Consider the following 26,111-nt stretch of genomic DNA (forward strand, 5'->3'; position numbering starts at 1 on the left):
CCTTCTCGCGTCGGGGTGCTGTGACGTCACGCGGGCTGCGGCGGGAAGTTTCAAACGCCGGAGGGAAGGCGGCGGCTGCCGCCGTCATGAACCTGCGCGCCCGCCCGGCACAGGTGAGGAGGCTCGAGGGGGTCGTTGGGCCCCTCAGTCCGAGCGGCAGCCCGCGCGGGTCGCGTGACGGTGGCGGGCGAGTTTCTGCGGCGGGGCAGCTCAGCGGAGGCCCCGGGGAGGCGGCTTTGCGTCAAACACCGCCGTGCTGACGGAAATGTTTACGGCTGATGCGCTGAAAAGGGTTTACTGGGCCTGTCCCGGCTGTGCGGGGCAAGCGGGCGTAGCAGATGTGTCCGAATAGCGAGCAGCGTTCCTGCTCAGCCCTGTTCTCACGTCATTCCGCATCGCGTTATGCTAAGGGCTCGCATTCATCCGGCTGCCCCTGACAGTCATTCCGTGTCCTTTAAGGCGGTCCGTTTCCAAGGTTTGGCACCTTACAACCACCCGGGGACCGCTGAGAAGGCGGCAGCCCTACGAAACAGCCTGAATCTCTTTTTTTTTTTTTCTCATTATAAACCGTTTCTCGCAAATCCCCAGTGTGCCAACAGCTGACAGTCCTACCTCATCCCCTGCGATCGTCTCCGCTGCGGTGCTGTTAACGGACCGAGCTCCCCAAACGCGGATGCGAATCGCAGCGCCGACCAAATGTTCTAAGCCGGTACGTACGGCGGTAAGTCGCAGCTGCTGGAGACGAGTTGCTTTTGTAATGATTCGTTCCTGGCTTCATCATCAAAGGCTATTTTAAAAGTTACTGTGATCTAACTGTAAATACGTAAAGAGGCTCGACTTCGCGGGTAACTGAGTTTGAGAGTCAGTCGCCTCGAACGTGAATTAAGCGTGCGTGACCAAGTGTAGAGCCAGTAAACCTGCCACAAAATTAGTCTGTTTATAGCTTCTACGGTTTTGGGGTTTTTTTTTCTGCGAGTAAATGCATTTAGGATAATTCATTAGTTCTGAATAGCATTATGATGGCTGGCGTTCTCAGAGTTGCTAGCCACTCATTTAAATGAATGAATTCCCCAGGAATTTAGAACGTACGTTGGCATCTATAAAAATGCTATTCTTTTTTTACCAGTAGTCTTTGTGTTAAGTTATTTTCAAAGTTTCTCTTCAAAATGCCCCCATCAGCTATATCCCCCTGTTTTGACATTGTCTTGCATCTGGCTTTCTTCTTTTGAGGAAAAAAATGAAGTGAAATGACGTCTGGGTTTTTTGTCAATGCATTTCCTTCACAACTCTGGTGGATTTGGAACGTTTCCCTGTCTCTCGGGCTGTATGAAGATGTGAATGTTTACGAAATAAGCTGTTGGATAACTGTTTTGCCAAACCAATGGCTTCTCAAGAATTTACTGTAAGTGGTTTTTAACACTGTGTACAATTAAGTAGAAATAAATTAAAAGACACTGTAGCTGCTGTGTTATTTAAACATTTTCTTACTTCATTATTTCAACACTTTACACGTTGAAAACAGGTATTATACACTCACCAAAAATTGAAAAAAGCAAAAACGTGGCAAGATGGAATTCTGAGGATTAGAACTGGCAGAAATAAGGTGAACAACTCGGAATTAATACCGTTGGATTTAATATCATTTCCTGCTGCTGGATCGTCAGTGGCGATCTAGTTGATCTGTAAAATAAAATTAGTTATTTAAAATTTTGTTTTTTTCATTGCAGGCTATCTTGTTTGATGATAAAGGACAATGTTTGGAGAGTATTTTTATAAAATCTCAGGTATATTTTGTTCGGAGCTTTTCTTATTTTTATGTTTGATTGTGCTTTGTGTTTCAGGAAGCATTTCAAACTCTTGTTCAGTACTTAAGGTAGTGTTTTGGGTTTTTTTGAGGTTTTTTTATTTTGAATATGAAAGTCTGCCACGATGCAAATAATGGAAAGCGAAAACAGCTTCTATTTTTGTTTTTCCAGAACCAACATAGAGGTTTTAGGGAATTCTATTCCTTTTGGGTAAAAGTAGTGTATTACAGTGATACATTGAATAAGGCTAAACCATGACAGCATAACTTGAAGCTAAGTGCTAACGCTTCCTAGTATATGTATATTTTCATCTAAATATTTGTATGGCAGCTGTGATATACTGGGCATAAATTTTTACATGTAACTTTCTTGTATAGAACTATTATATACACACTGCTGCTTTCTCTATTCTAGGTGAATGCTGGAGATGATTTAGAAAGCGAACGATATTTGATCACAGTTGAAGCAGTAAAAGTGAATGAAAAATCTTCTGAAGATCAGCCAAGGGAAGCGGAAACTCCAGCAGTGGCTAGAAATGGTGTAAAACCTGGTGTTCTGCCTCCAAGACATCTGTCTGTCGGCTTGAAAAGGAAGTTTACAGTACGTCTTTGTTTTGCAAGTTATGTCTGACGTTAACGTGTGTTTTAAAACACAAAGAGCACGTATTTGAATGAATGGTAAATATATAGATAATGTCTTAACTGGTTGGTGGTTTTTTGGGGTTTTTTTTAACTGTAAGCCAGAACATGTTACCAGTAGCTATTTTTTTTTCCAGAGTTTACTAAATCTGTTTGGTTTAGCAAGAGTGCTATTGCTAAGGCTGCAGTGAAAATCGCAAGGGCTTGAGATTATTTCTATACACCTGTAGGATTGTCACGTGCCGCTTGATCAGAATATATTTTATGGAGCGTACCCTATTTTCAACATTGGATTGCAAAATGTGAGGTTGATTTCTGCGTAGAATTAATTTTAAGTTTCTCTCCTAGGGTTTCCAAGGACCACGCCAAGTTGAAAAGAAAATATCAACAGCGGAAGATGGACAAAACCCAACAACATTGCCTTTGTCTAAGCAGTGCCAGGGTACTTTTCCATCCAAGTTTTACGTTACCTCTCCGTTATTTTCTACGATTTGCAAGAAGGATGCAGAAACAAATCCATCCGCAGACTTTCACGAAGATGCGCGTACGGATAACGATGGAGAACACATGTCTCTCTCCTCGCTGCTTTCAGCTCCGTTTCTTGACAGATGTGAGGAGACAGAGAAGCAAAACTCTGAGTCCATTGTGAAACCAGAATCTCCTCTAATGACTGGGCACGCCAAATCTAGCAGTCGAACAGGCGGTCACGGGGCCGTGTCACGCAACATCAGGAGCACAGCACAGATAATAGCTCTTTTGAAGTCTAAACCAACATATGGATGCAGAGAGCAAACGACATCTGAATTCACAGACGGTCTTTCTCGGTTTCAGGCATCGGAAAACGCAGATAGTTTATATAACCAAAAAAGCACAATCCTACCTGCTTTTTCAGGCAACCCTGCCGAAAGACTCGTTCAAAATACTCAGCGCCTGCCTTTCACGAAGGGATCCGTAAATGATCAAAAGGAATGGAATGCTGAAATGCTTCTTAATTCAGCTGACCGACCTTGCGATGGAGAAGTCACGGGGCAGAGACGCGACGAAAAGGCAAATAATTTAAGTCAAGATTTACGAGATCCCCACAATACAAGTAGTTGCTTCCTACCTGAATCCACCGTAAGCAGAGTGAGCGACAGTCGGTTTCTCCCATCCTTAGGTGACATTTCATGTTCAGCAAGTCCAATCGCCTTTGACAAAAATCTCTCCGGCTACAGGGAGCATTCAGTGACTAACGCTTTTAAGGAGAATTCATCTGGGAAGTTGCAAAGTGAGCTGCAGCCAAGACAAAATTCAGAAAGAGTGCCTCGTGACTCGGAGCTCTCTGTGGACGTAACACGGAGTGAAATCGGAATTGGAAAGGAGGAATTAAGTGCGCTTGGCAAAGACGGTGATCCAGATGAACAGGTGATGGAGGTTAACTTTAATCTAATGGAGGCTTTTGATTTTAATGACACAGACAACGAAGACCTCTGTGAAAGAGATGTGAATAAGCTCACTGAAGGAGACATGCTTTCACAAAGTCCAGATGGCTTAAAGGGAGAAGATGTCGCACAAAACAGCGCGTTGAGATTTCATCCTTGCTGCGAACTCGTGGCACGCGGTAAAAACAAACAAGACAAATGTGCAACGTTTGACGGAGAGAATGATGGAAATCACAGCGCTGAGGGTACACCACCTCAGCTTTGTGACAACGATGCCGGACATGCAGGGAGAATTGCAGAAGACTCTGCAAACCAGACCAGAACTGAAGTGGAACTTTTGGGTGATGGACACGACGTAAGAGAGATGAATGAAAGTCAATTAAGTATTGAAGCCACAAACAATAAGGATCTTGATGGCTGTGCAGCACCTACCATTAATGGCATGTCATGGATAAAAAACAAGCACTCTGATCTTTTGCCTGGTGACACAAATGTTAATGAATGTCACCCTAAAACCGGTATGTTTGAGGAAACTGGAAGTATTTCACATATTTCTACCAGCGGAATAATTTCTGCAACGGACCAAAGGACCGAAGATGATGTTATACAGCTTGGATGCATGAAACCCCCAGATGCTGATTTAGAACACTTCTGGGGTACTAAGAATGATGACTTTAAACCAGGTAGTCCTTTGCTGGCTTTGTCACAAAAACCTGATCCTAGCTATGGCTCGTTCCAATATATCGCAGAAGATAATCAAAAGGTATTTGGCATTTCACATAAGGACGATACTCTCATTTCCAGAAGTTCTGTCTATCCTTCAGGAAAAGGCCATTCACCTCCAGAGGAAACAGCGATAGGTGAAACTGAGTTTGAAAACGTAGAGAGCGTAAATGCCTTACATAAAGGCTGCAAAGGTGAAAGAATGGGAATGGATTGCCTGGAATGCCCAGCAATAGCTGGAAATTCATCAGATCTTCCTGATTTGGTAAACAATATCGCTCTTCTAAGAGCTTTGACTCAACATAGCACAGCATTAGAAAGCTTACAAAAGATGGAGGAAAATAATAGCGTGTTATATGAAGCAGAGACTTCTAAAGAGATATTTGAACCCCTTGTGAAAGATGAAGGTTAGGTCAGCTTCTATTATAAAATGAATTCTGTATGACTGTACCTATTTGACTTCTGTGCTCTTAACTGTCCTGCTGGACAATTCATATTCAGAAATCATACTTTTGGAGTGATGTGTTAGGAAGGTTCCCTCACGCAATTTTTAGTGTTTAAAGCAACGGTGTGGGCTCCGAGTCTGTGTCTTTGTTTGCTTTAGTTCAGTTCCATTCTGCAATTATTTGCATGGGTAAAGTTTGCAAGCCTGGTAAATACTGAGGTGTTTTCTTGTAAAAAGAATACTCTAACTGTAACTTACTATGCTTTTCCATCTCTTGTAGCTATAAAAGAGTTTACAGAAATGCCTTACTCAGAAAGTATGCAGGCATCTTCCTGTTCATACTTTGATTCTTCTGGCCTTATGGTAACCAATTTTTGACTACATACATCTATATGTACGAGAGAAATTCATTTTGTGCCAGGCTTCTTGAATAAAATTCTTGGTTTATGAAAGGATAGAGGTCGAGCTAGAAATTGCTCAGAGGCATCGACTAAGAAGCTGATAGCAAACAGGAGATGTCCTCTTGCAGACATTACTGCCAATAAATGTTCAGGAGGCCTACTATATGACAAGAAACGTAATGCAAATTGTAATATTTAGTTATGTTTAATATCACATTGGTATGTCTGGTACTTCTTCCCTACCTCCTCTTCTTTTACCATCTATTTATTCTTTTCTTTCGCTATCGTTTTGAATGCCTGGCTTTCCGAGGAATTTTAGCACTTGGGTTGAAATATCCTGGCAAATCTATTTGAGCTTGATGCTTCACGTTGTTTTTTGTCCCATGCTATTAATAGTATTTTTCTTTCAATCTGTCCAAAGTGAAAGAAAGATTTGAGATTAAATTCTTCTCTTTTTCCTGTCCCATTTGAAAAACAAACATAGTTTCTTATCCTATCATAGATTGTTCTGGCTTTGAAATAAAAAGCCTGTAATTTAAAATGCTTTCTCTTGTATAAATACAAGAGATTTCTTAGCTTTTCACTTCAAATGGTTATGAAATTGTTAGACTAATTAGCTTTTGATACTTTTATATGCAGCCCAACTGTGTAGACAATTTATTACAGAAAACAGAGGCATGTATCGTACCGACAGCAGCGGCTCAAAGAGACCCGAGGACGTCTGCCTGCCAACCAAAGGTACAAGGCCTGTGGAGTTGCGGTGTAATGAACAGTGTTTCTGAAATTTCAATTCAGTGGTTTACTATTTGCAATATAGAGTTGTAGGAGTGCAAGGAAAAGAGGAGATTTTTTTTGTTCTCTTCTGCCGTTTGCCACAGATTATTTTTGTTCTATGTGTGAAAAGTACCTTTCTTGACTGTAGATAGTTCCAGAACAGTACTTATTTTCAGTTAACGATAATTCCCATCTATCACGTAGCCTGTTGCCTTTCAAGGGCACCAAGTGAAGGGATCGGCAGCCAGTGAGATAATGCTGAGAGCTCCCTGCTCACAGCTAGGATGGCAGCAGTACCCAGATAACATCGAGTTTGCAGCCGAGAGATTTTTGTCACCCCTGTTTTCAAGCAACTATGTCCTTTCTGACTTTAGACAGGTAAAACAATTTTTTCAAAGTTATTCTTACTAGCCGTAGTGCAAGTAAGCATCCTGTAAATGCAGGAAAAAAGAGCGTTCTTTTTTAGAATGCTACAATCGTATCAAAATCACTAAGAACTGAACGTAGTGCTTTGTGGTTACAACTTTTCAGTCAGACAATTATTTTTACTCACTTTGGTCACAGGAGTATGCATTTGCAAGGTGTAACTTCTTTTTTCCCTCTGATCAGTTACGCTTTGAAAAAAGGTTGATGGTCATAATGTATGATATTAAACAGATTTCTTGTAGTGAAAAGTGGCAGAGGGCTTCTATAATGATTGTTTCCTGGTGTTAGCGGTGAAATGTTCACCTCAACTGGATTTGAAATTTGGTATATAATTATTAGAGACTTACAAAGCAAGGGTTAAAACTTTCTTGGATTATGATTCTGCTCCTCCTGGATGCCAAGAAACATGGCATGCAACGTTAAATATTTTTTTTTCTAATGCAGTATATATTTCAGCATTTAAAATAATGGAAGAAAATTGATATTTCATTTCTTACTTCCAGAATGGGCTAGAGATACTGAAGAATTATATATAGAAATAATATTTAGAAATAAGATATTTAGAAATAAGGTTCACACAAAGATAATATTTATATAGAGGATAAACAGTGTCATTACTAATGAGTTTTTGCTTATACTTTTTTGGTAAAGTCTCCTGGTTCAAGAAGTCTTCATGAGGATGACATCAGCTTTATCAGAGAGAATTTTCAAAAGAAGTCTAACATTATTAAAGACTCAGGAATAGATCAGTCCCGTAAGTGAAAATAAAAGTAGAATGGCAGCAATTGGCCTCAGAACAATTGTTCCGCGTGACTTCTGTCCTTCGCGTATTTTTCCTAGCGCTGGCATTGAACGTGTATTCTCAAGTTCCACCACGGAGAATGTCAGGCTCACCTTCACCTTCTCATTTGAGACAAACGCAGTGGACTCCATGGGAACCTGGCAAGGTGGGAACTGACTGTCTCCTCTAGGCTTTATTTCCTTGTGTGTTCATGGTAGCAATTTCTTATTTTTGAAACTGTTTTATCTCAACTCTGAGAGACGCTTTAATTGTTCAAAATGATGAGAGAGAGAATAGTGACCAAGGAGCTATAATCAAGTCTTTTTTTCCAGTCATTCATTTGACATGTTACTTCTTGATCTGTAGATGATTTCACCAGTAGAACTGACTTCCTCACTTCATCCGGCCTCTCCAATTTCTCCAGCTTCAGGAAGTGAGGAACCTATTGGAGACATCCAGGAGCCCCTGATACACAGCATCTTGCCAAGTGAACCAGAACTTTCAGAATTTTTTTTCAGTAAGAAATTCTAGTTTATAATTGCATTTTACAATACTTTTGCTAGAAAATCTTCGAGGATTTTTGAAGCACAGAGAGTTGCACTATAAAAGACAGTTACCCTGGGCACTGAAATACACTGAGATATGTCTGGGTAACTGCAGAGTTTGATTTGTGTTTGTCACACATTTTTCATAGGAGGTGGGTTACTTTTTTTAAGCAGGGTTTTAAACAGTGTGTTCCAAACCGGCTGAATTACCCTTGCATTCCATTCCTCCCTGCCTCAATTATACTCTCCTGAAAGAGACTTCAGAAGAGTGACATAATTTTATAAAGAAAAATCAGCTTCTAGTTGGGGCGAGGGAAAGGCCGTAAGCTAAGCTTCTAATTTGTACTAATGTTTTAATTTAATTTATTTACCTCCTTTCAGTTTTCCTCCATGTTCAGCTGTCGTCTGACCCGCTTCTAGTCAACACCTATCAATGACTGCTATTTGCAATTGATAGTGAATATAGTCAAAAGGATCTTGTGGTACTAGAAGCCTATTTATTATCTACATCGGTTAATATTAATTTACATGGTTTTGTGGGTGATCCTTTTGGAAAAAGGAGCAAATGTTAAGCTGTTTCCCACTTGGCAGCTGTCACTTGACCTACCAAGAGTATCACATTAATGACCTCCAAAACAGAATAATGTTTAAATAATTTCTACCAAACATTTTCTTTTATACAAGTTGAGTGCCTACAGCAGAAATGTGTTCTGAATGTAGAGATTTAAGTATTAAAAGAATCACAGTGGAAGTCACTCATGTCATAGGGAAATTGAGTGTGGTACTGCACAGGCATGATAGAAGACAGGATGTAAAAGGAAGAACTTAGCATTCTTTCCTTATCTTAAGGTTTTTGTACACCTGAAGTTAATGTGCCATCCATAAGTGCTGCAAGTTGCTTGTAAGATGTGTTTGTCCTACAGCACGGGAGAAATCCAGCCGTCCAGAGGAATGCAACCTCTCGAGATGCAGACCCACAGTTGAAACACGAACTCCATTTGTCACCCTTCCTGCCACTGAGAAGATTCCTGACGCGGTTTATCCGACTGACAGCGAGGAGGTCCAGCAATCTTTCGGCTCTTCAGTAGTCAATTTATGTAACAAGGCGGTGGTATTGCCTGTTAGTGCTTTTGGCCCTGAGGGCAGAAATTATGAAACCTCTCTGTTTGGAGAGTATACAGAAGACGGACAAAGGGAATCTGTCCAACCGGCGTTCCCTAATGTGACTTCGCAATATAGACAAAGCAAGTGGCTAAAATATCAAAACAGTGCTCGGTGTGACTTGATAACTCAAAACAGCGACGACAGGGAAGTGACTGATGACATCTGTGCTGAGAACGTCCTTGGAATGCCGCTGGGTGACACAGGAGAGAGCAGAGCTGTGAATAAAAGTGCTCCCGCCTCCGCACCTCTTCTGACAGCAAAGAGCGTGCTTGGTAAATGCCGTGCAAATACCAGCAACCAAGATTTGATTTCAGAGAGGAAGTTGCATTCTCTGCACTTAAGTCAGACACCTCTGGCTGAAGCAACACAAAAGGTGTTAAGTCATCTGAGCTGCCACGCTGTAACAGGAGACAGCCAGGTGTGTAACCGTTCAAGCAAATATAGTTAGAAGTGACAGAAATGCATTTTTCCGGACAAAGTAACTGCATTTATCTGATTTCCTGCAAGATATTATCGGTATGATTGGATGAAATATTTCTACATACGTAGTTACACAAAAGAGTCTCAGCTACAGAACAGCAGCTGCTAATGTATTTTTAAAAGTGCCGTGACTAATCTTTTGTAAATGTAATACCTTGGCACGCACAGTGCCAGATTTAGATTCTTAATCTGAATGTTGATGGCAGGAAGATGAAATAAAAGCTGTGGGACTGTTTTGTCATCTATAACTGGTAGGAATGTGTTTTCAAGAAGTGTTTTTCTTAATTGTGAAATCAGCATCCTTTTAATGAACACCCATATCTTGCCTCCAAGTGTAGTCTCTGACGTTAAAATATTTTAAATTTCCTCATTTTTAATTGTGGAAAAGTTACGGCATTGAATAAGGACCTAAAAAATTAGAGCAGCTGTTTGTGACCAGTAGACTGTCTCAAACAAATGGAGTAAACTGGAAAAAAACCCAAACTGACTACAAGTCAAGTTCTAAAAGTTGTCAAATGCCTGTGTTGGAAAGTTAATGAAAATGTTAGACTACTTTTTTTGTGGGGTTTTTTTTTTTTTTTTGACACAAACTTAGTATGCTGTGTTTTCCAGTTCTTTAAAACTGTGTACAGGAAAATATTCATGTGAGATAGGGGTGTGGAAATAACTGGGATATTTCATAGACGCACTGGTATACATATTGTGTGTGTATATATATATAAAAAATCCATATATATTGGATTTTAAAAAGCTTATGCAGAGACTTATTATGATGCTCTCTGGAGTGTAGCTAGGTGGAAGAAGCTGGGATGGCAGGCACAGGGACAGCTTGTGGTATGCACGCTTCCCCCAAAGCTCTCTAGTCTGATTCCTCCTTCCCTGGCCTTGTACTACCTTAGCTATCATTTCACCTGATGGATTTACTTCTGTGCAGAAATGGTGTTAAAAATGGGGTTTGTGTGCTGCTTCCCCAAGTCTAGGGCTTAAAACATGACTCTTAATTATGTAACTTACTGTAAAGCCTTTGCAAGTATTATTATAAATGCAGGCTGTTTGTCAAGGGGCAAATTTTAACGTCATGGTACGTTCTGAATGACAGTCCAAGCTCTATGCTGTAGCTCCGGGTGTACTTAATTTTACTCCTGTTGGCAGTCCTACTGAATGCATGCTCCTGGACTTACAGTTAACAAAGGCTGCAAAAGTTTGTGGTGAAGGGGATTTGTGTTTTGCTTTTGGAAAACTGATTCTTCATTGACAGTCTTCATGTTGAAACTTCTGGTTGCAGAATGAGACCCTGAATTTTTTCTATTTAGTTGTACTTACTAATGAGAGCACAAGATACAAATTGATGGCTGGACTTGATGATCTTAGAGGTCTTTCCCGACCTTAATGATTCTATGATTCTATGAATATATAAAAGCAAAAAAGGAAAGAGAGAAGTACAGTAGCCATTTATCAAAATTGGTCTCCTTCTGGGTTTTGCAAGTTTTAAACGTTTATTTTTCTGTGTTTTTTAGGACATAATGATTTCCGAGTTGTCTTTTCCTAATGTGGATAAAGTAAAGTACGCTACTCTTCCTAAAAGAAAGGTTTTCATACCAACTGTGTTTCAGTCTCACATTCACTACAAACAGATTTTTAAAGCTGCTCTGACAGGTACGTCTAACACCATGCTATGTAAAATGCTGTCATTTTCAAACAGTCCATTTCTGAAGCTTCACAAAGCAGGGTGAGAGGGAGAGAGGTCATCAACGTCATCTGTTGGAACAACTGGTTTGGGATATATATACTGAAATATAGTCAATCTATACCCAAAATTGCAAAGACAAACCAAAAGACCAGTAGACTTCTGTTCAACAACGTAACCTTGTGCCTGTTTACCAGTCTTTAGATTCCTATCTAACAGTTATTTAATGTTTGGATCGTTTGGAGTCATATGCTTAAATGTGATTTGAATGAAAGTAAAGCAGTTAGAACAAATTAATTGCATGTGCAATATGCGAATTTTGCAGGTCACGTGGTTCCTTTTAGGACTCAGATTAAATACTTTGATTTAGATTTGGGATTGAAAGTTTCAAAGGAAAATGTATTTGTTTGCACGTGCTTGTGTAACCTTTTTAAGGCCGTACTAATTATTCTTTTATTCTCCTTTCTACGTCCAGAGCAATTAAACATAGTGCTATTTGAGTTGTCACAGAGACTGCACAATGCTCTTTCAAAAGTGGACATATCATTTTACACTTCATTGAAAGATGGGCACGGGGAGAGCAAAACAAGCTGCCTTCCACTCTGCAATCACATGCATCCTGCTAAGCTGGTTATGGTTAAAAAAGAAGGTCAAAACAAGGTGCTGTTTATTCCTTGTTGTTTACAGTTTGGGATGTTCGTTTGGCGTATAGACCGTATTGTGTGAACAATTACAGAGCAGTTCTGTGCGATTTACAACTGCAGGTTCAAGTGATGTGTTACAGACATCACTTTTAAGATCAGTTGTACTATCTGCTAGTGTCCAGACTTGCCGATGTAATAGTTTTCTCCATATAGAAACAGCTTTATATAGAGAAAGACCTGAATTTATAATTTCTAGGTTATATAGGATTTCTGTAAGGTATGATTATGCACACTGGCTTCAGAAGCTGAGAGTTCTGAGAGCGGTCCATTGCTTTATAATTTTTTTCTTTGTTTTAATGTGCTAATGGTCTTGTATTATTTTTTTTTTCCTCCCTTCTTAGGGACGTTGGTTCTATACCTGTGATGCCCCAAAAGCTGAGCAGTGTTCATTTTTCAAGTGGATAGAAGACGTGAACCCCGCACAGATCAAGTCCAGACCTAGCGTAGCGCTTCATGATATAAAAAGTATTGGGACGTACCTCAGAAGTCAAAAGATTTGTCTCTATGAGGGATGCCAGCTTTTGGTGAGGTATTCTGAAACGCTATGCACTTTTTACAAGTGCTACGTGAATTGCAGGATTTATAAATATTCCAGTAGCTCTGGATTTCAGGAGCATTTAACAGACACTTTCGCTAACTATGTCTAAAGAGGCTACAGTTCTGTGTAGAAATGTAAAAGCCAAATTAGTGAAGGAATAATTTTCACAGCCATGGCATTTGAGGTCAGCGCTCTTTTCAGCAAGAATCCAAACTGCTTACCAGCAGTGTGATCAATTGCTTAATGAAATCCCTTACCGTTGTTGCATTTGAACTCCTGTTCATTTGATCATTCGATTTATTCTCTTAGTGATTCTAATTTTAATGATAGAAGTTGTATCGAAGGCTATTCTGAGCTGCTTAACTGTAGGGGAAGCAATTCAATTATGGCTGAATATTACAGAAGCATTTTGCAGTCAAGATAAATGTATTTAAAACTTGGTAATGTAAGATGATGAACAACCACCACGATCTGCACTGTATAATTTGGTCCAGTGTGTGGAGCTTTCTTATTTTTGGTGGTGAATCCAAAATCTGCCAATTGTTCACATACTTTTTCTTAAAACTACAATTTAACAGGAAAGCCTTTGAAATGCAAACACAGCGATGTAATAAGTTCAAGAAATTTATGAATACACCTGCCAGATTGGATGGTGATTCCAAAAACAAATTATACCTCAAACTAAGCAGAAAGGAGCATTATTCTCTCTATAGCAAAGGTAAGCAAGTCTTAAGCATCAGAAGAGTTGTCCATGTCATGCTGTGCCTTTTTAATTTGTAATCTAAAGAGAAAAACTTAATCCTATTTTTCAACTCCTGACAACCCTGATGCTTCTTGCCCTTCTAGAATGAGAATTGAATTATCTCATTAATCCATCTTTTCTTGTAAGTGTTCACCTACCTTGGAAAAATATAAATTCCACGTCCTTGCATTTGGAGTGTATTAAATCTGTGAATCGTGAAGTATGAGGAAAGCCCGGTATTCTGAAGCTCTGCATGGGCAAAAGTTTGACTTGCTTATGATAATTTTTGATCATTTTTGTTATGGGCAAATATATATGCACTATTATTGCTCCTAACTTTGAAATCTCCCTTGCTGTGCTCTGTAATATATGTTAGAGGAATAGCGTAGGGAGCTTTAGTCTCATCAGGTGTGCCGAAGAAACCAGAACGTTTGCGGGCTCCAGTATGTGTTGGTTTTGGAAGGGAAGGGAAAAGGTACGCTTATTTCAGTGCTTGCTATTCTTTGGCAAGAGTGCGGTTAACTACGTTTGTAGTACCCTTCAGTGATTCGTTCCAAATGCTCTCAGAATTGATAGTACTTTACATTTGTCAGAAGTCTAACGCTGCTAGGCGCACCAGGAGAGAACTTCAGAGTCACCACCAATTTCAGACAGTAAGTACTAGAAGAATTGTCAATTATTTATTCATTCTTTTAGAACTGAACACTTATTTGGGACTTTCTAGTACCCCCTGCTTTCACGTTAGCGATGGTTAGCGATGCAGCATAGTAACTGCTGAGCTGTTTTGTCCGGCTTAATTTTCTTTAAAAGACAGCAGTCAAAGAAGCTTATGAGAACTCTGTATTTTTTTTTGACAGATGATATTTGGGTTGTTTCGAAGACTCTGAACTTTGATCCCCTTGATACTTTCATTGCAAGTAGTGCTTTCTTTGGACCGTCCTCCAACAACGAAGTAGAATTACTACCACTGAAAGGCTACTGTCCCTCAAACTGGCGATCAAATAGTGAGTTCTACACCAAATAATTCAGAATTGGGGGAAACAACTATTGAGGGGAAAAATTTGGCCAGCCATGAAGGATGAGATTAGAAATTCTCAAATCTAATACATCATTATATTCACAGTATTTTCTTTCCTTGTGTCTTTGAATGTGTAATTTGAATCCAGTACTTAATGCAAATAAACCTGCAAAGCAGCTGGTAAGAAATCCTAAATGGGTGATGAAGAAATGAGGGTAATGTAGTAAATAATATAATATAGAATGCAAATTGACTGTCAGAGTGTAGGTAACAGGAATATGTCGTTACTGTCCTTGAAAAACAGAGAGAAACCCCAAACAACCCACTACGGATGGAAAATTTATATGTGTATAAAAAGCCATGTATTAAATCTGCGATTTGGCTGTCCCGTCGTTCCTTTCTGTCCCTTTGTTGCTACAGTCTAGAACGACTAAAAAATTAGTATTTCAAAATTCAGAAAAAAACAAATCTGTCTAGTTCTAGTTATTTTCGTCATTGTATTTTAAAAAGAAAATATTCCTAAACCTAGCACTGATGCTTTTTAATGAACCACTGACCTTTATATTCTTTAGCAAGCTGTTCCCAACTAAGTTGCAGCCATCCTTTTTGGTTTTAACATTTTAGTTTGGGGTATTTTTGTAATATTTTGTCCTGAGTGTTTTGGACACAGTAAGGTTAGTGACCCTGAAGTGCAGAGAGAAACAGTGTGGGTCTGCTATAGATGTCACAAAAAAATGACACGTGCTGCCAAACATGATGCACACGCTTCTTTCTTTTGCTGTTGAATTCAGCTGAAGTTTTGGGTTTGTTCTGGGTTTTTTGTAAAAGAAAGAGATTAAGAGCGCATGAGGTAGTCATTCTGGAGCTGGTAATAACATAGCTCTGCTTGCTTTCTGTTAATGCAATATGAAAATTGTGTGCTTGATCACAAAAGGCTTTATTCATAGCACTTAACAGTGAGTAGGTAGGTAGAGTGGTTTAAGTTAACAAATTAGTCTTTTTAGGCTTTCTATGTAATCATTAGGGAGAGAGTTCCTGCAAAGCATAATGGGGTGAACCTACATTAAACTCTTGTTCTGAATTACATTCAGAAGATGAAAAAATACAGGAAAAAAATTTACAACAGCACGCAAAGCAAAAGAGCAAAGCCACGGGCTTCAAATGCAATTAGAGGTTTGGTTTGGTTTGTTCCCCAGGTGTGAATTGCGGGGCCGGATCTCTCCGGCAATAGCTTTTCAATCTTAATGCCTTTCCATCACGGCATTTTAGATTTTCTTAGGAAATTTTTGGTCCTAACTTTCTTTGTGATCATAAATATGGATTATTTCATAATTCTATAACCATTACAGAACTAAACCCCTAAGTCGTATGAAAATCGAGCTTTCAGTAACGTATAGTTGTTGGCAGTAATAAACGGCAGCAAAACAGAGATACGTGGGTTACTAAACATGTTAGAAACCTGTTACTTGGGCAAACCCTGAGCCACAGAACCTTAGGAAACTGGCAGTGAATTAGAAAAATATAATTGAATACTTGTTCTGTTCTTATACTCCTCTCTAGGCATCTGGTTTTGTACGCTTTAGAAATAGGCTAGATGGAACTTGAGCCTGGCCCACGGGAGGTGCTCTTCTGTTCCCGTCTTGTCTTTTTTAAGAAAACATCTGCTTAGCTATTGTGATACAGATGGTCTCCTTAGAAAATTCACTTCCTAAACTCCCAAGCCTTCTAAGTATCTCTAGTGTTTCTAAAAGGAGTACGGATTTTTATCAAAGATTCCTTTCCAGAGGGTTCCTAATGTTGGAATCACAAATACTTCAAAATGACGCACTTAGAAAAGAAGGGCTAATAGGTCTCTCCTCATCTACAAAATTCAGTCAAACATGGTAATTGGGTTGACTTGGTTTCTGTTACAGGAGGCTAATTACTCTTTTGGCATTTTGTAATTCATTTATCTAGCTGATTTGAAATTTTTCCTAATTTTATTTTTCTGTGGCCTTTCCAGTGTTTGTTCAAGCCTTGCTGGTTTGTAACGCTAGCGGTGAGCTTACATCCTTAAGAAATATGGAGGAGCACTTCAATCCATCTACGTTACCGCTAATACCGTATCTACTAAAAATGTAAGTTACTCTCTGAGTGATACTGTGAGCATACAATATGTCAATAGGTACAGAAAAAAGCCCCAACACAAATACCATTGAGTTTGCCCTAATAAAACGGGGATGAGGAAAACTAAAGTCAGAAAAACAGTGCAAGGAATGAACTGTTGACAACGCAATTTTTCATTTATGTGGAAATGAAAATATAGCCGTTGCTTAACTTCTAACTCTGGGAATCTAAGTTGTTTTTTGGGGTTTTTTTTTTTTTCTTAAAGCTGACCTGCAGCCCATGTTTTACATCCTAGCGATTAATAGTGAGCATTATTATGACCATTAGGCTTGACAGTACAGTCACCGACTGATCTGTGTTAATGCATATGCTTCACAGGGGTTCAGCGGAATTGCATTTCCTTCCCAACTTTTAGATTCCCTTGACACAAAACCTAAAAATGAAATATTTTCTTGGAGAATCGGAGCAATATAGGGATATTTCCAAGACTGTTTATGATTCACTGCATAAAACAAGTAATTAAATGAATCCTTCCTACCTCTGGCTGCATTCTTCCACCACTCCTTCTTCTGCCAGTCTCGCAGCCTTCAACTATGTCAGATTGAAAGCGTTAACATATAGGAAGAATGATCAAACCCAACAGCCTGTTTCATATGATCCAGCTTTCAGCCAGGGAAATAATAAGGGGCAGGAAAATACAGCCCAGGTGTATGTCAGGGTGCAGGGGGGCAGCAACTTTGAATTATGTCAGCTGCTAATCATAAATCCTCAGAATTTCACTGTCAGGTGAGTGAGAATATCAGAACCATGAGATATAAATTATACATACGCAGTATTATACCGCAACTTCTGACGGTTGTATTTTTCTTAGGAATTTTGATTCTGAAAATGCTACTAAGAGAGTCAACAAAAGGAAATTTACTCCACCTGCCATCAGCCTGAAACGCACAATGATGTGTGGGCCCGTCAGCGCTGAAGTGGCAATGGGACTGGCTAAAAAGATGATCCAAACCTTCTCGTTGAACCCAGATCAAGCTGCATCGCTGATTCAGATAGCTCGGATGATGACCTCGCGTGAAAATAGCAAACCAGTGGATGAAAGTCACATCTTCCCTATCACAATCATACGTGGTATATAGCAAATAACTGTGAAATTTGTTGCTATTGCATCTTTGCAAAAATGCTAATTAATATGTAATGCCAGTGTTAGTGAAATATCACTAATTTCTCTCAGTGATGGAACAGTAGACTTGTTTCCTTAATCATGTATTTGCAGTTCCAGGCAGACTTAAAGGGAGATTCTTATGTCCAGGTTAATGTCGACTTCTTTTAAATGTAGCGCAAAAGATGAGCTTGAATAAACTGCCTCCGTGTATGGAATATCCTTTAAGAACTCTTTTGCGACGCTGCTGTCCTCACCTACTTCACGCATTTCCTGAAAATTCCTTTCTTGGATGAGGCCCCTCTGATAATGACCTTGACATTAGCACATGCATTCCATCAGCACAGAGCTTTTGATCTTTGAATCTGCGTTCTGCCTTTTGCAGGCTCTTACATCAGTATAGAGTTCTTTCCTAGCAAGATCCATACGTGAGATCAGTGTTATTTACTGTCTTCTGCTTATTTCTTTTCATATTAAGAGCACTTTTTGTCAGGTATCAGCTTTGCTAAATTATCATACACATTTTTATTCCTCGCTGTTTGATATTTCCTTCTATCTTTGATTCATCCCTTTTCAACATGTACCAAAAGGCTACTAACTTCTTAGCCCGAGCTTTTGTTAGGCTGCCAGGCATATTAATCGAGGTAAAATTATTAAGTCATTCCACAATAATCATCTCTCAAATTCCTTAATCTGTACCTGAGGACATGGTATGAGGGGTGTGCATGTAGACACTTGCGTTTGTATTATTTTAATGTATTGATGAGACTCCTTAGCAAGTAATGCACGTTTTCGACCAGAAAATTTAGGAAAAATACCTTAGCTTCCCTTCTGTAGTTTTTTTTTGTAAATTTATGTCAGGCAGTAAATGCAAAGTGTAATGCAACTGGTTGCCCCTGGATACTTAGAGCTGCTGCAGCAAGCACATGCAATGCTTTTACAGGAATCACAGCATAATATTTGATAAGATAAACATTTGTTATAACAATTGACTAAAACTGTACTTTCTAGAAAATTTTCACTGGTAACTTTGGCTTTTTCTTCCAAAATACCAGGTGTTTTTGGAGCTGGGAAGAGCTATCTGCTGTCTGTTGTGATCTTGTTCCTAGTAGAGCTCTTTGAAAGCAGTGAAGCTACGGAGAGTCCAAGGCCAGCTCCATGGAAACTTCTGATTGCTTCTTCCACTAACGTTGCTGTTGACAGGATACTGCTGGGGTAGGCTACTGAGACTTTCACAGACTATTGTTCCAAAAACAATAACACACTTATGGTTAAGATAATTGTGCTGATATTTCCAGTATAATACTTCAAAAAGATTGCATTCTTTCCCTAGAAAGTGTCGCACGGGAGCTTTAATTTTACCCTTGCTGCTTTGCACAGCATGCACATGCTACAGGAGTGTAAGACTAATGTTGGGGTCTGCTCTCATCAAATTTACTGTTGAAATCCATCATGACAGAAAGTAGTATTGCTCAGGAATCCTTAGGAAGTAGCAGTAGGGGCAGGGGAAGGAGGGACAGAGGGAGAGGCAGAGAGTCAGACTTGGGAAGCTTCGGCCTGAAGCGTACGTGAAATAAAACTCACGGTTTGGAAGGATAAAGGGAGGAAGGGCAAGTACGAATGGAAGGCTGTTTCTGAGAGGAGACTTGCAAAGGCATTAAGCATTTTTGAGACAAATCATTATAAGGTAATTTACTTTGATTTACTTGAATTGTGGCGCAAGTTACTTCATCTGGTTAATTGCGGAAGTTTGCGTTCTGATGTGTCTGTTAACCTTTTTAGAACCGCTTTTAACCTTTTCAAAAATTTTTTTTACATTTTTGTAACATGTATCGTCTCTTTTTCTTTGAAGTCTCCTTGATCTTGGATTTGAGAATTTTATCAGAGTGGGAAGTATCAGGAAAATCACCAAAGCAATTCTTCCCTATAGGTAAGAAATCGTTGAGGGGTCCAAAGTGATTCTGAGATTCATGATAGTACGCATGCTGTAAAATTAGTATTTTGAAGTCATTCAAAATGTGATTGTAATATACCTATCTCACCCGACACGGTGGAGAAATGTTACCTTGATTTGGGAATAGAGCTGATGCTTTGAAATGGAAAGTAGTAGAGGAGAACAAAATAGTGGCACTCATGCATTTGGGAGTTCACACAAGGAGGAAAAGCAAAACAGACAGGCTTGACGTAGATATCTACTGCTGTAGTGATAAGAACTAGGAGAAAGTAATTGTAAATTTAATGCTCAGAGAATTAATGGTAACAACTCGTGAATTCTGTACTGCTTAGCCAAGTTATCTTGGCTATGGTGTTCTGGGGTTTGTCCTGTAACTGCTTAAAAGCAAGCCATCTACTTAGTACTTTCAACACAATTTGAAAGAACAAAGCAAAGTTCAAGATGAATAAAGTTAAATTTCCATTCCTTGTTGCCAGTGGCATACCGAGGGTATAAGACGGTGTAAGAATGAAAAACTTCAAAGTTCTACTCCACTCTGAAATCAGCTGTGTGCACGGAGAAGTCATTTACTACCTGTATGTCTCTGGTTGGGGTGGTAGGGCCTGAGCTGGTGGGATAAAGATCTGGTTTAAAACCAGTATTACACTAGTCCATCCCAGCTGGATTCGGGATAGGTTAGTACACTGCTGTAAAGTACTGTTGTGTATAAAGTATGATTATTTTTCTATATTGGGTGTTCACCGAACACTGAAAGCACTGTTATTTTCAGTCATTGTCATGTGTGTTATTAAATCTTTTTGAAGTTTACACGCTGGCTCGGGAAATGAAAACGAGCAGTTAAAAGAGCTGCTTGCCCTCATGAAAGAAGATTTAACTCCAGTTGAAAAAATATACGTAAAGAAGAGTATTGAGCAACACAAACTGGGGACCAATAAAACTATACTGCAACAGGTACGGTCAAAGCGGCGGGATGGGAAAGTGGGATTCGCGAGGTCTTATTCACAGGGCCCAGCAAACAGGACCTGGGAATCCTGCCAAGCTCCTAGTTTTGAAAAATAAAATGAGCAACTGGGAATCCCCTCTCGCACCTGCCAAGCCCCTGGTTTTGAAAAATAAAATGAATGTTAGGACTAGGACAGGTTTGATTGCACTGTTATGGCTTAGTGTCTTACCCGTGTATGACTTCTCTTGCAGTTCCTGTTTAGTGATAGGTTACAGACAGAACCCCTTTTTGAATTGTATCGCAATCTGATTTAATATTGCCGACCTAGTTTACAAGGGGGAGAGAGAAAAATTTCTGAGCGCAACTAGTCTGCACTATCACCTTGAAATTAAAATTTATATAGTCGTAAAGGTAGAAGATAAGCACTGAGCTAACTCTAAGTATCAAGAAGATGTCAAATATATTTTAAGTAACTTTGCATCAAAGTATTACTTTTTAAAATTACTACTTTCTGTAGAAAGATTTTCTCAATTTCTGGTCTTTCCAGTTGTTTGCTTTTTCTCCTCAGTCCCACCTCAAAAAATCCCGAATTGTTGTAGAGCAATCGTAACAAAGCAGATGTGAGCGATTTGTTTCGTATGCTTATTCCTACTGGTCACGGCTGCCACGTTTGCTGCCGGGGCTCAGAAGGTTTTGGAGGACTGTGTAATCTGAACTCTCTCTGTACCAGACCCAGACCTGGTCTTAAAATACAGGAATCTGATTCCAACGTATCAACACCCCAAGCATAAAGAAATGGTAAACTTGGACCCATCTCTGTGCGTACACAGTGCCTTTTACTGGAAGTTAGTAGTATATAATTTTTTGAGACCCAGTGAATATGACGCAGCGTGCAGTACAACTGCTACAAATTATTTCAGGTGTCTTCTACTGCCAAAGCTATAGCTATGTACTGCACAGAGGTTAACTGTTAAATGATCTTAACTTTTTGTCTACCCGTTCTCCCCTCCCTAATAACAAAGGTAAAAGTGGTTGGAGTGACCTGTGCTGCCTGCCCCTTCCCTTGCCTGAATACTCTGAAGTTTCCTGTAGTGATGCTGGATGAGTGCAGTCAGATGACCGAACCTGCTTCTCTCCTACCTATCGCGAGGTACGGCCTTCCTTTTCTGTTTCAGCGGAGAAATAACTTTTAGTTAGCAGTGACATGACCTCCAAGCCTTGCCAAAGTCGCACAGCTTTTTAAGAACAGGAACTCTGAGGTCTCACCTTAGAGAGGAAGAAGAGTAATTTTAAATTGAGCCCTGCTCTTAGGTGCCTTCCTTGAGTTATTTTAACTGTGGAAAGAGGGTGATGGAGAAGGGAGCCTGATGGAAAGCAGGCTGTGATACATAAACACAGCACACACTTGCATCAGGAATAGTTCAACATCATTTTTAGACCTTTTTTCTTATTTTTTAACATTCTTATTTAGGTTTCAGTGTGAAAAGCTAGTCCTTGTGGGAGACCCTAAGCAATTACCGCCAACTGTTCAAGGGTCTGAGAGTGTTCATGAAAAGGGACTGGAGCAGACTCTCTTTGACCGGCTGTGCTTAATGGTATGTACTACTAATTGCATCTTCAGAGAAGATGGAGGGTGACATAGTAGGTCCGCTGCAGTCGCTAAGAGTTCTGGTTGAGATGTCAGAGGAGCAGTGTTTCAGCAAGGTTTTTAATTAAGCAGATTCCATTCTAGTGCGTTTCTCCGTAAACGTTATTTTCACAGTGCATGGAAATTTGTAAGCGTAACAAATATGAACCAAGAACGGATTGGAAGCCAATGACAGATTCAGCCTTCTGATCTTTATGTGCAGTTTTCAAGCCAGGGAGAAGAATCAGGGGCTACAGTTTTTGTTCTAAATTTTTGTCGAAGTGAATGTATGAAGGTTAAGCAGCTTACTGCAGGAATTTTTTCCACTTATTTCTTGTTTCGACCTAGCTGGCGTTGCAAAATAGTTAGTAATTCTTTTTCCTAGTCACGCTTTCTATATCATAATTCTTCAGGGACATGAACCGATACTTCTTCGGACGCAGTACCGATGTCACCCTGCTATTAGTGCCATAGCCAACGAGCTGTTCTATGAAGGAAACCTGATAGATGGTGTTTCCAAGGAAGACAGAAGTCCTGTATTGGATTGGCTTCCAACACTATGTTTTTATAGCGTTCATGGGGTAGAGCAAGTAAGTTTTTAAACATTTCTTATATAACCAGTCAAAGTTCTCCCGCCATTCTATTCCTTTTTGCGTTCTGCTCTTTGTGAGAGCTGAATTGGAAATCTTCTTCCCTGTTTCCAGACTGAAAGAGACAACAGCTTTTATAACGTGGCAGAAGTTCATTTTACAGTCAAGCTCATCCAGGCTCTGATTGCAAGCGGCATAGAAGGATCTGCCATTGGTGTGATTACTCTTTACAAAGCGCAGATGTCCAAGGTTTGTATGACGTATCATCAATAAACCAGTTTTCTTAAATGTATTTGTTTAGAATAATCATTCCATTTCAACTAGGAAGAGTCAACTAGAAGTCAGAAACAAATGTGGGATAGGTAAACTAGAGTTTACCAGAATTTCCCTTTCTTACAGAAAAAAAAATCTGTATTTTTTCCTCTAAAATTAGTCAAAATCTTTTAATTCAAACATATGATTTAAAAAAAAATCTTTCCATTTGTTTTCCTTCCGCATACACACTCAGAAAACTGGCAAATTAAATAGTACATAATTTTCAGAAATGAATTAGGGGCTGCTGAGCAAGGTTGGAGTTGCACCTCCTCTGGTTACCCAAGGCTGCTGTGATTAGTAAGCGAATACACCAGTGATTTGTCAAAACCAGGTTCACCGCGTAGTATGTTCCCATGATTAGCTGAGCTTTTACCATCACTGCGCTCTGTAGTTTATTACTTCGCCTCTTGGCTCAGACTCCTCGAGTGTGTTTGCTCGAGACAAGTGATTGACTGCGAGTCGCGTAACTCATCATCGCCATCCATCTTCATTTATCTACAGATTCAGAATTTGCTTAGCGGCGTACACTCGGAGGCTTTTGAAATTAAAGCCGTCCAGGTGTCCACCGTAGACGCGTTCCAAGGAGCCGAGAAGGAGATCGTTGTTTTGTCGTGCGTAAGAACAAGACAGATTGGGTTCATAGACTCGGAGAAGAGAATGAACGTGGCACTAACGAGAGCAAAGAGGCATTTGTTGATTGTTGGAAATCTGGCCTGTTTGAGTAAGAACAGACTCTGGGGAAGAGTAATTCATCACTGCAAAGGTAGTATTTTCTTCTCCTGTATTTTTGAAACCATGCAAGCTCATCTTGTTTCATTACACTATGTAAACTGCACTTTATATATTATGATGTATATGTACTATACATCTATTTAATATAGAAAGTGTACAGTGCATACTATATAATTATTAAATATAAAATATAGTATATCGCAGGAAAATGCAAGTATGTGCAAGCGTGCAAGTTGCACGTTGGCAGTTTTATCCTCAAACTGGTTTTTATACTCGAAGGGTATTTGTTCCCCAGGAATGGGATTTCTTTTTCTTCTTCTGATGCCACCAGACAGCTCCACAACGAGCACGCTAGTGCGGAGAGCTGAAACCCACTGCTGCATCTCTAGTCCTTTCCCAGTTTGCTTTTACATAGTAGACCCAGGCAGAAACATGTTAGAAACAAATTCCTCTAGGCAGCTGTATTTCTGAGTAGATAGTAATTAAATAAAGGGAAGGAAAATGCACGGTGTCTTTTTGCAACTAGGGGCTCATTGGTTTTGGAAGATAAATTTTGAGCTGCTAGAAAAAAAAAAAAAACAACGCTATTGGAGACCAGCTAACTCTACCGAGTAATTCCCAATTGCTTCATTCACAGGTCACTGTCTTGTGAATACACGCGTTTGTTTGATTGGACCACAGAGGGAAATACAGGTTTTGAAAGTTTGGGGGTTTGGGGGTTTTTTGCAGGTTTTTTGTTTGGTTTTTTTTCCAAAGGAAGCATCTCGTTAATGGTTGAACCCTGAAGAAGAACAATTTTCAAAGTAGAAATATTACAGCTGATCGATGGGCTTGGGGAAATAGATGTTGGCATCACCACAGACTAATTACATGATGGATGCTGTAAAGGGAGATGTAATTATCCTGCTTATTGTTGCTTTTTAGGATGGGAAAATGGATTGCAACATGTAAGCCAATGTGAGCAGCAGCTAAATGACATTCTTAAGCATTATTTGGAGAAACGGAAGGAAGAGGAACAGAGTAAGAAAAAGGAAAAATAAAGCGTGCACCTATTTTATGAAGAAAATATGAATGGCGTGTGTATAAAAGTTATCAGAAGGATTGCAAACCTAGTATTTCTATTGAATGTGGGAAATTTTTGTTTGTATCTCAATGCACTGATATTTCTGGTTTGACCCCTTGTTTATATGTATGACTACACATGAATAAAGTAACTTTATCTGCTTGATAACCAAAATACTTTTATGCTTACAAAGTACCTAATTGTATTATTAGTGTTTCATTATTCTTCTGAGTAGATATACTTGTATTGTAGTATCGTAGAATTACTCTATCTTGCATATTTATAAGTTGGTGACATGTAGGAAGGAGCATGGCTAAAATGATAAATAAAACACAGGTCTCTTAAGTCTTTGGATGCCAGCAAAACGAAATGAGAACAGATTGACCTGTATCTAGATACTTCACAGGGTTTAGGGTAAGGTCACTCAGTTTTGTTTTGAAACTACAAAAAAAGCTGAATGATTTTTGGTTTGGAAAAAAGCGTGCTGTTGTGTAAGAAACTCTCCGACAAGAAAACAAGTTACTCACCTTTACCACGGCAGAAGCTCGGCCGTAGGCTGTCGCAGAGGCGGATGGGGGAGGCGGGGCGGTTAACGTACGAACGGTGGGGAGAAGCGGGTCAAGCACAGGCGTCATAAAGCTGCTAGGTTCTGTCACACTGTTAAAACTTCTTCCAGGGAAGACTGTGAGGCACGCCGGAGAGCCTGCCGTAAGAAATCAGAATTGTGGGAAACACTTCAGAAGGATGGGACTGGTTAGCTCAGGACGAAGTAGGGAAGAAAGAGGAAAAGCGCATTTTAAGACAGCTACTGGGCGGTTCTTAATACGTAAGTGAAGGTGTGGGGGTCGGGACTGGAGGGGTCGGTGAATCGGACCGGGAATCTCCTGCAGGAGAATCAGCGGATTCTGGATGGGTTAAGGTTTTGATCCTAGAGGGCAGTTGTTTGCTACGCATTCATCGGTACCCATCTCAAATAAAAACAGAGTTTATGCCTGTGTCACGCAAGTGTGTTTTTCCAGCCATAAACGGATGCCACCTTGCTGTTGGGCAGAAAGGCCACGGTTCTGGCACAACGTGCCTGCCGCAGCGTGGATTTACCCTTCGCAACCAGCTGGAACCCAGCGTCCCTGTCCCTGTGAAGTCACAGCTCACGCTGGACAGCAAGTCCCACCGACCGGCACAAAAACCATCACCCGTAGGAACAAGAGGACTGTGTGTATCAGTTTCTCTGCATTAATCTCATACCTATTATCTGTGTAGAAACCCTAAATCACCCCACTGCAAACAGGCAAAATGGAGTTGAGTACCCGCCTGAACCCTCTCTGCA

At 39.9% G+C, this 26,111-nt stretch overlaps 1 protein-coding gene across 2 annotated transcripts; it reads left to right on the plus strand.

Moving 5' to 3' along the window:
• The first annotated feature begins 29 nt into the window (after positions 1–29).
• Positions 30–24,947, plus strand: ZGRF1 (zinc finger GRF-type containing 1). 2 transcript variants are annotated; one of them, XM_054824359.1, is made up of 29 exons: positions 30–113; positions 589–709; positions 1,231–1,402; positions 1,523–1,603; positions 1,728–1,784; positions 2,220–2,405; positions 2,792–4,994; positions 5,313–5,395; positions 6,073–6,171; positions 7,285–7,387; positions 7,474–7,580; positions 7,781–7,931; positions 8,883–9,541; positions 11,121–11,259; positions 11,766–11,950; positions 12,336–12,523; positions 13,111–13,250; positions 14,132–14,278; positions 16,295–16,409; positions 17,270–17,529; positions 18,616–18,775; positions 19,413–19,490; positions 20,318–20,465; positions 21,480–21,607; positions 21,929–22,052; positions 22,498–22,674; positions 22,789–22,923; positions 23,491–23,752; positions 24,646–24,947. In XM_054824359.1, exons 3-29 carry the CDS (start codon positions 1,382–1,384, stop codon positions 24,759–24,761), a joined length of 6,252 nt encoding a protein of 2,083 aa, XP_054680334.1. In that variant the 5' UTR covers positions 30–113; positions 589–709; positions 1,231–1,381; the 3' UTR covers positions 24,762–24,947. The 2 variants fall into 2 exon arrangements, with proteins under 2 accessions (XP_054680334.1, XP_054680333.1); XM_054824358.1 differs by lacking the exon at positions 30–113 and adding an exon at positions 351–475.
• Positions 24,948–26,111: the final 1,164 nt, after the last annotated feature.

The sequence above is a fragment of the Grus americana genome, chromosome 4, assembly GCF_028858705.1.
Source record: "Grus americana isolate bGruAme1 chromosome 4, bGruAme1.mat, whole genome shotgun sequence".
Lineage (NCBI taxonomy): Eukaryota > Metazoa > Chordata > Aves > Gruiformes > Gruidae > Grus > Grus americana.